The sequence below is a fragment of the Sesamum indicum genome, linkage group LG2 (assembly GCF_000512975.1).
Source record: "Sesamum indicum cultivar Zhongzhi No. 13 linkage group LG2, S_indicum_v1.0, whole genome shotgun sequence".
NCBI classification, from domain to species: Eukaryota; Viridiplantae; Streptophyta; class Magnoliopsida; order Lamiales; family Pedaliaceae; genus Sesamum; species Sesamum indicum.
This window is the reverse complement of record NC_026146.1, coordinates 10,139,486-10,154,204: the sequence shown is the minus strand read 5'-3', so window position 1 is coordinate 10,154,204 and position 14,719 is coordinate 10,139,486. Positions and strand designations below refer to the sequence as shown.

General features: G+C 32.1%; 1 protein-coding gene across 1 annotated transcript; it reads left to right on the top strand.

The window, feature by feature from the left end:
- Positions 7,570-13,328, top strand: LOC105155693 (NADPH--cytochrome P450 reductase-like). Its single transcript, XM_011071613.2, has 18 exons — positions 7,570-8,187; positions 8,544-8,603; positions 8,697-8,773; positions 8,917-8,974; positions 9,067-9,150; positions 9,256-9,292; positions 9,798-9,867; positions 9,971-10,168; positions 10,278-10,370; positions 10,480-10,705; positions 10,799-10,882; positions 10,987-11,138; positions 11,330-11,426; positions 11,613-11,762; positions 11,853-11,930; positions 12,016-12,138; positions 12,269-12,382; positions 12,852-13,328. Exons 1-18 carry the CDS (start codon positions 7,831-7,833, stop codon positions 12,930-12,932), a joined length of 2,139 nt encoding a protein of 712 aa, XP_011069915.1. The 5' UTR covers positions 7,570-7,830; the 3' UTR covers positions 12,933-13,328.

The following is a 14,719-nucleotide window of genomic DNA, read 5'->3' as shown; positions in this document are numbered from 1 at the left end:
CACTCTTTCACCCACATCGTGAGCATGACTAATTTCATATGCCTCCCTTGAATTATTCATTATTAAATATTTATCTCATTAAACTAATAAATGTAACACTTTCCCCCTAAAATTAAATCTTTAAACAATATTGCCCTTATATATATATATATTTAGTTCATAGAATTTTTTTTTCTTTTTGCTGAAAATTTTGCATTTTAAGTTTAATTAACACGTTCTTAAAGTAAAATACAATTAATGAGTTAAATAGATCAATTTTTTTTTACAAACTAAAAATTAAGTAATTACAAAAGAAATATTTCAGAAAATATTTTATTAATTTGGTAATAAAATTAAGTTATTAACTATTTATTTTTTTAGATAAAAATGAGTAATTACATATTGATTTCTTGAATATATTTTTTTAAAAATATATAAATAAAATATATTTATTTATTTTTTCTAAAAATACTTAACTTTTAGTTAAGCATATATATTTGTCAATTTCTTTTAGGAAGCATATACGAGTTGTTGGTTATATTATATTTATTGTATATCTACTATATATATATATTAATGTAGATTCCACCTTTAGAGTTCGTTTGGTTCAAATGAGAGAAACATGGAAGTGCAAGGAGGAGGGGAGGTGAAAGGGGGAGGAAAAGTATAATAGTTTTTCTTCAAATTGTTTGTTATGAAATGATTTTCCTTGTTTGATACGAGGAAAACAGATTAAGAAGAAAAGACCAATTTTTGTAATTTTACTAAATAGCTCTTCCTTTATTTTGTATTAATAAATAAATAAATTAATATTATATTAATATAATTTTAGTATATCAAAATTTTAGAAACCTTATTAATAAAAATATTTATCAAATAAGAATAAGAATACTTTTATGAATAAAAATATTTATTAAAATGAGTATTGTTCATTTATTCTAAACTGTGTAGTTTAAATGAAATAAAAATTACTAATAAGATTGTTTGCATGATTGTTGAATTCCATGTATTAGTTTTCAGCGATTTTGTTATCTTTTATATGACAATTATGTACGGTATTATCAGGGAAAAGAAGAAAAAGATTTGGAGATAAATTATATATGCGCAATAGAGCATATACAAATAAAAATATTATATATATATATATATATATATTTGGTCTTTTTGGCAATTTTAGACGAAAACAAAAATGGACTCCGAAAGGGTTTCATATACATTGAGTTTTACTTCACATCTATCTCTTCCTCCTAACCAGACACCAAATTATCTCTTATACATTTATTTTTACTTCCACTTCTATACTCCCACTTTTCATTCTAACCAAACACACTCTCAATTTAAATTCTTCACTTATTAAAAAAAAATTAATTAAAAAGTAATTTGGTGATGATTCAACGTGCAAAATACCAAAATATATTGAAAAAAAATATAATTGTTTAAGATATAAGGGGCGTTTTTGTCCAACAAGGGGGTCAGTATTACATTTATTAGTTTAGGGGTAAATATTACATTTGTTAGTTTATACATATATATTACATGACGACTAGTTCTAAGAGATAACGTATATTTTACCCCAAAAAAATATATATTTTTATATTTTCTTCATTTTTTAAAAGAGAAATAGCATTGGAGTATCCCTAGCTGGATTTGATGTCCTCTAAATTTGAGGAAAAAAGTACATGCTAGCACGAAAGTGAGTGTGTGTATTTATATCCCATCAATTAATTGATTCGTTGTCTTTTTGACATGACATCGCGCAAGTACATAAAACAAAAACCCTAACATGCACGATGCAATGCGGAAAAATTCTTACCAAAATTAGATTTAAATAAATTAAATTAATCATAAAATAAGTATAATACTTATTTTTTTTAAATTGTATATCAATCACACGCGAATATATTATATTTACCATATAATTGATTTAGATTCGATCAACTTGATCTCAATTATAATTTCCTACAAAATGCATTGTTATTAGACTTTATAACATGTTAACATATACTTCAGTACTTTTTCTATATTTTTCGATGTGGAGTAATAACAACACATTCAATATTATCAGCTCAGACAAAAAGTTCAGCGAATGGTATATGCCCTCGTTAGTGTAAGTGAGATTAGATACTGTGAAGGGTCGTGTACTCACCCTTCATAATCGGAAGCAAACTGCACAAATTATTATTTATTTTGATTGAAATTTTATAATTTTATTTTAAAGATATGCTTCATAGAAAAAAAGACGTAGAGTCGTGTTGAATGCACCTGCTTCCATTCCATGTTAGTAGTAGTCGGGAAACTTATGTGTGTCTTATCAAACTATGAAATTCCAGCAAAATCGAATACTAGTTCCAACACGACGAGTAATTGCATGTCCCGTCGACAATCTTAGGTTTTTTTTCTTTATTTGTATGTATATATATATATATATAATATTACTTATTTTCGGCATTTTCATCCGATACAAAAACAACAACACATTCATTATATAGCCAATACAACTTTTGTTCAAGTATATTAATTATAATTACATCATTATTTCAATATATAACAATCGATATTTAATTATTACATTAAATATAAATAATCAATAATTATTATTAAAGTACACAGATAAATAGAACAATAATTACATGTCGATGGGGTACGATTAGATAATCTAACAGTTATAAGGTATCAACTTCATCGATTGAATTAAGCATCGTATGCTCAATTTAATTGTTTATTAGTGTGTATATGTATAATGTTTATGTTTGATAAAATTACCTCCATGAATATTTTGTGTGGCGGGGAAACAACAAATCTCAATCAAATTGGGGAAAAAGGTTAAATAGGTGGCCAAGAAAACATTTTAGCCGGACAGGTGGTCGAATATGAGTGGGCCGATTGATCCAGGGAGTGCACGATCACACGCGACGCACGAGGGCATTTTTCACTTAAATATATTCCTGTTGAGTAGAAGACATAGAAGGGCATTTTGGAGATTTCAGGACCCCAATTATGCCTTAATTTAGCACCACCCATACCTCGTTTACCATGGTTAAGTGCAACTCCGTTTCCAAACTCGAGGGTGATTTAGTCAAAGCCAATGAATGGGAGAGAATGCTACTTCCAATAACAGTGATGTAATCGTGTATTTATTTTATTATTATTATTATTATTATGTATTATTATTATTATTATACTGAAGTCGTGTTTGTTATTGTTATTAAAATAATGAATTCAAAATTCAAAGAGTTTCTCATTTGAAAATTTGATTGCTGAGGTTTATTTTCTAAGTTCAAATATGAATTTATGCTTCATTTTTATTTTTATTTAGATTTAACTTTAATATTTATGTCAGTAATAATTAATTAAATATTCATATACAATATAATAATTAGTTCATGTTCGATCAAATCTGATTTGGATTAAGTTTTTTCATGCAAATAAAAATTCTTACCTAAACTATGTTTGACCAAATCAAATACACTTTTTATGTAAACACTTTTCTTGAGGTGTACATTATGCACACGGTAAGTATATTGTTACTTACCATATAATTGATTTAGGTTCGATTAAACTCGATTTGAGTTAGAATTCCCAACGAATTTGAAGATTGTAATAATTATATACTATTGCAACCACGAATCATTGTGGCATAGTCGTTAAGATTAAACGTTGCCACACCCATGATGTGGATTCAGATCCATGGCAAAGATTCTGAACGTACGTCATGACTTGTGTTTTGATTCCCACATCATTAATTATTGACTATTAGCGACAATAGACCAATTATCACCTTAGTTGGCGCATGTGGTGCAGACACAATCATGAATGGTTATTAACGACAATAAGTTAGCTATTAGCATGCAACGCATATATTATGATCATAAGAGGGTTTGTAGGGTGTCACCATGTCTTTCCATTTTGTTGGGGAAAAAAAAAAGAATTTATGTTTGATTTCATTTTCAAGTCATCTTCGAAATGCGCCAAAATATGCTCAATGTTTGTCCTCATATAAAAACACCATATCCTGGTGTTTTTCTCTCATTTGACATAAGTACACACACACACACACTTAGATACATAAATATATACAAAAAGACATGATTTGACAATGAGTAGTGACTTTTACCTTTTCAAAATATAATATTAAACATACAATACTTATATGTATACATATATATAAGATAAATTACAACTACCTCCTCTGAGGTTTGGTATAATCATAAGTACCTCCTCGTTGTTCGAAAGATTACAAATACCTCCCTGATTTTAACATCCATCTAATAACGAGCCCATTCCGTTAGGTTTTCATCTAACTTTTGTAATGAACTGACCAAAATGCCCTTTTGAATTATAAATTATAATTATATATATTTTTTAATTTTCTAAAAAATTATATGAACTAATATTTTATCTAGATTATTTATTTTACCCATCCTCAAATTTTTATTTTTTAGATACTTTTTTTATTTTCTCAAAAAAAATTCAATAAGGGTAAAATAGTAATATCCACTTCACTGTCTAGGGGCTACATTATTATTTTTCATTTGAGGGGGATATTTGTCATTTTTCAAACAACGATGTGTATTTGTAATTATGTCAAATCTCATGAGAGGCAGTTGTATTTTATCGTATATATATATATATATATATCTATATATATACAACATACACGAATGAAAATATATAGTAATTTTTTGTCCACCAAAACACAATATCAAACAAGCAATACTTATATTTTCAAAAATAAATTCAAATATACACACTTATTTATCTCTATTTCTCTCTCTATCTCCACAAAATACTCTCTCTCTCTCTCTCTCTCTTGTTTATAAAGGGAGTTGATTCTAATTAACTACATAATAAACTAGTTCTTCGTATAAATAAAGGTAAATTACAACGATATCTCATGAGATTTGATATAATTATAAATATTCTCTTATTGTTTGAAAAATTATCAATACTTCCCTAATTTTAATGGCTGTCTAACAATTAGTTCAATGATGTTAATCACTATTAGGTTTCCATCCATTTTTGTGGTAAACTGATTAAAATGTCCTTGCGGACTATGAATTATAATAATAATAATTTTTTTAAATATTCTTTATATTTTTTTATGGGCTAAGTGGATAAACTTTTATTTTTAATAATTTTCATCCATTTCGTCTGACTTTTTTATAGCAGTTTTAATTATTTATTAAAAATTAAAAATACAATAAGAGTAAAATTGATAAATTCAGAAATCCATCGAAGATAATTTCATTTAACATTAGGAGGATATTTTGTAATTTTTTAAACAATAAAGAGAAATTCGTAATTACATCAAATTTTAAAAAATTATGTTGTAATTTACCCCATAAATATTATTTCTTGTTGTATGTATGAAATTCAATTTTTTGTTTGTATACATATAGCTCATTACCATTCATTCATTTATAATTATTTATTGATCGCAAATATTTTTTAAATATTTATGGAGGACCAATAATCAATTGAATCATGAGTCATGACTTGCATGTGAATTTTTTAAACTTTTATTTAGTATAAAATTTAAAATATTATAATTGTTTATATATATATATATATATATCCAATGAAATAAATGTTACGTGGATGATGCCTATTTTAATCGGTGAATTGGGATTTTATAATTTTAAGATTATAGATTCGGACCCAATTAATGTATATGATGTTATTTTATTTTAATAATAGGTGTAATTCTATTTTAATAGTATGTGTTGATTAAATATAGTTATTTGATATTGATAATTAGTATATGATTCTTGTAATTGTCGATAATTGTTAGATTTAAATATTTGATATTGATGATTGTAATCGATTTATTAAAAATAAAAAAATAATAGTTCACTATTTTTCATTTAAAAAATAAAAGGCTTTATATAAAAAAATAAAATCATAACACGATCCATTCTTTTATATAATTGAAAAATATTATGTTTATGTCTTTAATTTTTTGATTTGTTATTTTTTATTTTTTAAAAAATTATTTTATTAATCTATATTTTTCAGTCTTCTCAACTTACACATATATCCTTTTCTTCTCTCACTGCTTTTCAATTATTTTCTCCTAACTTTTTTATATTTTTTAGATTATCCAATTAATATATATTTTTTAAAAAATAATTATTTTTCAAAATTTAAAATTAATTGAACATACATATTTGAGCGTGTCACATATACTAATATAATATTGAAGAATTAATGAAAGAAAAGGAAAGAATGCCTACAAATTCCTTCAATAAAAAGAGGTGTAAGTTACATCGAGCTCTCATGAGGTTCGACATAATTATAGATATCCTCTTTTTATTTAAAAAGTTACAAATATCCATATGATGTTGGATAAAATTTTTGAATGGAGGGCTGAAATTGTCAACTTTGCTCTTGATATATATATATTTTAAAATAAAAAATTCTAAAAAAATCAGACGATGCGGATAAATTTTTTTTAAAAAATTATAAACACAAATTATCTACTTAGTCCATAAAAAATACAAAAAAATTGAAAAATAGTTAAAATTATATTGGTAATTTTGGTCGGTTCAAAAAGAAATGAATGGAAACATAACGGATACGTATTGGTAATTTTTCAAGCATTAAGAGAATATTTATAATTATGTCAAATTTAAAGAATGTAATTGTAATTAATCTAAAAATAAATTTATTAAATTGTAATGTATTACGTGCACGGCTATAAATAAACGAAGACACATCAAACACATTATTGTTCGAGTTCATTTAAATTATTATCAATCTTGCAAAACTGCGTCTGAAGCTGGTTCTGTTATTGATAGAATCGAGCTTAAATAAACTTTAATTGAATCAAACACTAACCAAATTTGAATAATTTAATATTTTCAAATATATGTTTTATTTTTTTACGCTAGTCGGATCGAATTCCAACCAGAAAAAAGATTTATCAAGTAAGCAATTAGTTCAGGTCAATGAATTCAACTCATACAAGCTTTTATCGATAAATTACAGTCGAGTATTGAATAATTTATTTTATTTATTCAATTGTAGTTGCATGCATAACTAATTAGATTTTAATTATTTGATCCAATACGTACACCATATATTGAATGAGTCAATAGATTCACCAATTTTATAAAATAAAAATTGATCTTAACTTTTAATGATTAGACAAAACAAGCACGAGCATATTTGATTTTTCAGAACAATACACGTCCTAGAATCTGACTGATTTTCCGACAGGTACCCTTTGGTATTTTTTTTTTAATGTTTTTATAGATTTAATTAATATATTAAAAATAATAAAAAATAAATTATAATAAATCGTGATTTAATCGATACAACACTAAATGATAAATAAATTATAAATACTAATATATTTGAATTTGAGTCGAGTTCATAATTTTAAACTTGATTATAAGGTCTCGATATTAATCGTAATTATTAGACTAAGACATTATAAGTATATTTTAGTGTTTAAGTGGAGGAATAATTGACTGGTTAAAATCAGGGGGAAAAAAGGAAAAAAAATTATAATTTGTAAAATCTAACCAGGGTTAAGTAGTGTTAGGTGGGTTGACCAGTCTGGTTTGGTAGGCGTTTGTATTGCTTCGCTGCTCCCTCCCTCTCTCTCCTCTTTCTCTCTCTACTCTCCATATAAACTCCGCGCGACGCCTTTCTCTCATTCCGTAGAAGTCAGAGTCTCTCCTAACCCACCTAAGTTCTCTCAACGAAGTTCGTCTAGCTTCGTGCGAACGCCCAATCCCGCGTTGAGGGAGAGACTCTGAAGAAAGCGAAGGGCTGAATTCTTTGTTCGGTTGATTCGTAATTCGCTGTTTTTGTTTGGAAAACTAGCTCCGACCCAGTTCGTAAGACATGGAAACCACTTCTGAGAAGCTTTCCCCGTTCGATTTGATGGCTGCGATCTTTAAAGGAGTGAAACTCGACAAATTGAACGGGTCCTCGGAGGCGGCGCCGCCTGCGGTGATGGCGATGCTGTTGGAGAACAAGGACCTCATGATGATACTCACCACATCCCTCGCTGTGCTCATAGGCTGTGTTGTGGTGCTGATATGGCGGCGCGCGGCCGGATCGGCGAAAAAGAAGGTGGTGGAGCCGCCGAAGCTGGTGGTCGCCAAGGCGCCGGCGGAGCCGGAGGAAGTTGATGATGGGAGGAAGAAAGTTACCATCTTTTTTGGGACACAGACCGGCACTGCTGAAGGCTTTGCTAAGGTGAAAAAAGTGTTTTTACTTTTTATTGAAGAATTTGAAGGCAAATAAGCGAAAAGAAAAATTGATTAACATTGGAATTCCCCCCTAAGAAGGGGGATCATTGAAATTTTCAAGTAAGTTGATAAGGACATTTCTTGAAATATAAGATTCATAGTAGTTGTTGAATCTGAATTCAAAATTACAAGAATGGTCTAGTTAATCATTGGATACAGGCATAAATGCCTCAAATCATATCATAAAAATTGCTAATCATGAAGGGAGATTTTGTTATTGATTGTGTTTCATGGGCCGGCACCTTTCAGCAGTGATAATCTCTTTTTCTATTCTAAATCAATAAATAATTTCTTGTTGTTTAGGCACTCGCTGAGGAAGCTAAAGCAAGATATCAGCAGGCCAAGTTTAAAGTAGTTGACTTGGTAAGTTTTACTGCTTCTGGTTATAGAGACAGTCTTGGACTTGCAGATTTACTTCTTCAGGTGTTCTTGATGGTCTTTCTTGATCCGCTATAGGATGATTATGCTGCTGATGATGAAGAGTATGAGGAGAAGATGAAGAAGGAGACTTTAGCATTCTTCTTCTTGGCCACGTAAGTTCCTTTGTTTTTAACTTCTAACCGTCTCTTAATTGCACAATTATATACTTTCTTGGTGTATAGGTGTGCCACATCATATGTTAAAAATAATATTCTTTTGTCCATTTATTGAGTTGGTTGAGGGTTGGTTGGTGCAGATATGGAGATGGTGAGCCTACCGACAATGCCGCAAGGTTCTACAAATGGTTTACAGAGGTAAACTATTTAAAATAATGGTTAATCTTTCTTGGATTTCTCACTAGGTTGAGATTATTTTGGTGTTAATTTTTATGATTTTTGCGTTGCAGGAGAAAGATAGAGGAGACTGGCTTAAGAATCTCCAGTATGGTGTCTTTGGTCTTGGGAACAGACAATATGAACATTTCAACAAGGTCTGTGGCTTTATCTGTACTGTCGTGTTTGCGAGGATGTGGCAGTTGATATTCGGTTTTGTACTTATGTGTTCTTTGTTTTAAATTTTGCTTGTTTGATTGCAGATTGCAATAGTGGTGGACAAAATTTTTGCTGAGCAAGGTATGCTGAATTATTTTTGAGAAATTTTCAGTATTTCTTTCTAACAATTGGTATAAATGGTCCCCTATGGTATGTGCTGTGCTAGTGTTGTATTCAGACAATTATGTTTCCCTTCCATGCTGAAAAATAGTTGCACTTTTCTCAGGTGCTTATGATCATAGTTCTTGAATGTTTCTTAATGTATATCTCTTTTCAGTTGCGCTGCTGTTACTCTTTTGATTCTCTTACAACTCTTCACACTTTTTTGGTTACACAGTTTCTTTCTACTTAACTAGATGGTTGTTGAATTAAGAAGTCCTTTACATCTGATCGGCTGTTGGGTTTTTTCTATCAAAAGATTATTTCTGCCCACTGTAAACTTGATATTACTATGTCTTGGATTGATCGTAAACATGAAATTGGATGATGGTCTATTACATATAAGCGGAATTTTGTATGGTTGATCTTTCATGGCCCTGGTCTCTATTGGTTTCCGTAACCTTACCTGTGCAAAACCTAATTTCAGGTGGACAGCGGCTTGTCCCAGTGGGTCTTGGAGATGATGATCAATGCATTGAAGATGACTTTACCGCATGGTACTGAGACTAAGAACCATTCTTCCAGTGGTTGAGTTTTTTTTTTCTTTTCTAAATTATCATATGATTGCGTAAAAATATTTTGTTTGATATGGTAATACAGGCGCGAGCTAGTGTGGCCTGAGTTGGATAAATTGCTTCGCAACGAGGATGATGCAAGTGTTACTACTCCATACACTGCTGCAGTTTTGGAATATCGTGTTGTTTTCTATGACCAGGTAGATGATTCAATCTTGGACAAGAGCTCAGCCAATGGTCATGCCAATGGCCATGCGGTATATGATGCTCAGCATCCCTGCAGGTACTGAACGTTCCTGTCTTTCCGATTTCTTTTTGGGTTGTTCTTGTATAATATGGAAGCAGGCAGGCCTTTCCCCTTTAACTAATGTTTGTTTGCTTTTTCCTTGAAGGGTAAATGTTGCTGTGAAGAAAGAGCTTCACACTCCTGCATCTGATCGTTCTTGCACGCACTTGGAATTTGACATATCTGGCACTGGATTAGCGTAAGTTTCTAGTTTGTTTAGCATGCTGCACTAGAAACTGATTCTGACTTTGAACTCGTGGCAGATGGAAGAAGCATGTCATTTACTAAATTCATCTTCTATTTCTCAGGTATGAAACAGGGGACCATGTTGGTGTTTACTGTGAGAATTTGATAGAAACTGTGGAGGAAGCAGAAAGGTTACTTAATCTGCCTCCACAAACATACTTCTCACTGCACAGTGATAAAGAGGACGGCACTCCACTCGGTGGAAGCTCCTTGTCACCTCCCTTCCCTCCTTGCACTTTGAGGACCGCGCTAACTCGTTATGCAGATCTTTTGAATGCTCCCAAAAAGGTATTCTGAATCCCTTCATAATTGTGATTGTTCACTGAATTGTCTTTGTATGCAACAAAGAATTAAGGGGCAATTTTCCATCTATTTTTCCAGTCTGCTTTGATTGCATTGGCGGCTTATGCTTCTGATCCAAATGAAGCAGATCGGCTCAGACACCTTGCTTCCCCTGCTGGAAAGGTTTGGACGCCTTCAGTTTTTTTCTTTGCACGTTAGAATTTTATCTTCAATTCCTGAAATGGCTGGTTTCCGTTCTTCTTACCTGTATATTTGCTGTATTTCAGGACGAATATGCACAGTATGTAGTTGCAGGTCAGAGAAGTCTTCTTGAGGTCATGGCTGAATTCCCATCAGCCAAGCCACCTCTTGGCGTTTTCTTTGCAGCAGTTGCTCCTCGCCTACAGCCCAGATTTTATTCCATCTCATCCTCCCCAAAGTGAGTATTCATCTCCCTTTTCTTTTTGCTGTTTTTTTGAGAGAACTGTTTGGAATTGAGCTAAAGTTGCTGTACCAACTACATTTGGAGTAGTTCTTCTTTCAGCAATGCTTCCATAATGGAAAATGCCAATGAATGAGAATTTTTTGCTTCATAATGGAAAGTGCTCATCATTTCTATTGTTCTCCCAGGATTGCCCCATCAAGAATCCATGTCACTTGTGCCTTGGTGTATGAGAAAACGCCCACAGGACGGATCCACAAGGGTGTCTGCTCCACATGGATGAAGGTACTTATTCGTGGTTAAAGTTTTCAATTACATTTGCTGGGATAGTGCAAATTATTTGTTGGTAGATCTATGAAACTTATGCATTGATGAAAGAATAATCATTTCCCACATCTCTTTATCACTCATCATAGTATAGAGCAATCAGGTCCACTTAATGTAACTTTAACACTCTCTGCCTATTACCAGAATGCTGTGCCCTCGGAGGAAAGCCTCGACTGCAGCTCGGCACCAATTTTTGTTAGGACCTCTAACTTCAGACTCCCTGCTGATCCTAAAGTACCAATAATAATGATTGGCCCTGGAACCGGTCTGGCTCCGTTTAGGGGTTTCCTTCAGGTTTGTGTAACAGCATTCATATTTGCACATACTTGCTCCTTATTCGATTTCTCTCCGAGAGTAATGCAGCAATTTCCTGTTATATTACAGGAAAGGTTAGCTCTTAAGGAATCTGGTGCTGAACTCGGCCCTGCCATATTATTCTTTGGATGCAGGAACAGTAAAATGGTCAGTAAGTCATGGAGAATTTCCATAAATGTCTTAAAATTTGTCTCAATTTTAAGATTTGGAATTAACTTGCTGCATTCTGCAGGACTTCATTTACCAAGACGAGTTGAATAACTTTGTCAAAGCTGGAGTGATTTCCGAGCTTGTTCTTGCATTCTCACGCGAGGGGCCAACTAAGGAATACGTGCAGCACAAGATGGCTCAGAAGGTATGGAACCGTTTTCTCAACTCAAGTTTTCTCCTACTAAGTTTACTATTGATATCTCGGTGACAATTTTATTATATATTTATTGCTGGTGGATATAGATATCTAAATAACATCTGGTGAAAAATAACAGGCTTCAGAAGTGTGGAATATGATCTCTGAGGGAGGCTACGTGTACGTGTGTGGTGATGCCAAAGGCATGGCACGTGATGTCCACCGAACTCTCCACACCATTGTGCAAGAACAGGTTTGTATCTTGAAGCCCCCCCAAAAAAATCTACAACGGTTCTTCTCTTGTTAGATGCACGTGTTTCCTTTTCGTGGTACTCCACTGTTTTCTTGGTGGAACCATCTTCACATCCTTTTTGTGGTTGTCAAAATTGCATAAACCTTCTCGAACCCTCCCCACCATTTTGCGGTGTCCTCTGATTGTCCATTCCTTTTTGGTTGTTGTGGTGCATGATGGTGATTGCTCATTTATTAAGAAGAAACAATCGTATTTGAGGGGGACCCCTTTTCTCTTTCTTGAAATTTATGGTCCCAACTGTGTTATTTAGGGGGTCAAAATGGGAACCCCTAGTACGGCCTAGGTACACAGTCACTGAACTACACTTGTCTGATTAGTAGAAAGTCCGATTAAAGCAAATTTTGCCTAAATTGTTGACGGATGGTAAAATCCATATCGGGCCTAACCTAATTCCGTTATCGTATTTCAGGGATCTCTAGACAGCTCCAAAGCCGAGAGCATGGTGAAGAATCTGCAAATGAGCGGAAGGTACTTGCGTGACGTATGGTAATAGCTCCTCCCGGTTGGGAAATAAAACCGTCGTGGGCATTAAAATCACTAGAAGCTCTACTTGTTGAGACGATGACGTTCACTGTATGAAGTGCCGGAGGAGGCAATGTGCAGCGACTACCTGCCTTAAGTTGCCACCCCGACAAAGGAAGTCCCTGTGTCATAATATTAGCCGGTTTTGATTCTTTCAGCTAGTTTATCCATGGATTTTTTCGTTTCTTCTTCTTCTTTATATACATAAAAGTATGTACGATATATACAATAATGATCGAGACAATGCTAGGTATAGTAACTGTGTAATCTTCCTATGAACCGGCAAGATGGTTCTAACGACACGATGTTGATTTTGCACCAATGTATAATTATATAACGTCTTATTGTTTTTGTGTAATTTTTCATCTCTTTCTCGCTTGTCTTTATAACGAGCTCTATTGTAATTTTACAACGGGAGCTGAATTAACTCAGGTCGAGTCGAGTTAAGACGAGCTTTTATGTACTTTTTGTGATAAAATCACAATTCAAGAATGGCGAAAATCTTAGGGTTGGTGAGAGAAGGTATTTCATTATGAAGCAAAAAGTGAGTAGATAAGAGGTGGGTGTCGATACAATTGGAAGGAAGTAGGTGAGAAGCAACCAAAATCGCATAACATTAACGTAGTGGGAATGGTAGGTGACAACTGGCACACTCTTATACTATTATACATTAATTTCATACAATATATGATCGACAATGTATCATTTTTAAATAATATTCGTATAATATTTGGCATGACCAAAAGACAGTTTTTTCCTTTAAAAAAATCGAGAAAGTCTCAAATTAAGAGTATCCGTGGGTATACAGATCGGGTCGAGTTCACCAGAAAACCTGTAATTTCGACCCTTCATACTCAAACACGTAGCATCATCTCCAGGAGTTCTACCGTTGTTCAAACACATGAAGTAAGTTATAAATAGCTTTAAATTGAATACTTTGGCGCTAAAGATCGTCTCTAGCTTAATTGTTGTATCTCTAACGTGTGTTATGAATTTTAGATTTATATGGAAAGATTTTATCCGATCTTTCGAGCTCATCAAAGTTTATTTTCTTTCATATAATATGAATTATCTTGAATTGATATAATTATTACTTCCAATTAATTTTTACTTTTATCAAATTTCTTTTTCTATTTTAATTTTTCTTTTTAAGTCCTGTCAACTCTTTTCATCGTATAGTAAAATTTAAATGGTCCTGATCTCATCATATACGCTTGTATTTTAATGCCATTGAAGGATCAATAACTAAAAGGATCAATTCTAATTATTTTATTTGAACTTTAGCCTCCAAAGTTAGAAAACTCTAAAGTTCAAAATATTTAATTCTACATGTATTAATTAATTTGGACTTTCGATCGCGAAAAATAAAGTCTATGATGACGATGTGGACTTGAAATATCTCAAGAACCATCAAAAGGTCCAGCTTTCACGTGGTGAGACTGTCGCCACTCACCTGCTCTAGATTTTTTGTTCCTTTTTTTTTTTAAAAAAATATATTAAATATTTTGTTTAAGTGAATCAATTATCAATTTTCTCATAATTTTTGAATATTAACAATCATACAATTAGTTCGACAATCAACACCAAGTGTTTGTTAGGAAATGGATCGGGTTAAGATGGATAACAGGTGGAATATGAAGGCGATAAAAGACACACGAATTTGTTAACCCAGTTTGGATATAAATCCTACGTCTGGGGCGATACCAAGCCAGGAGAAAACCACTCAAAGAGGAGGAAAATTGAGGAGTACAACAC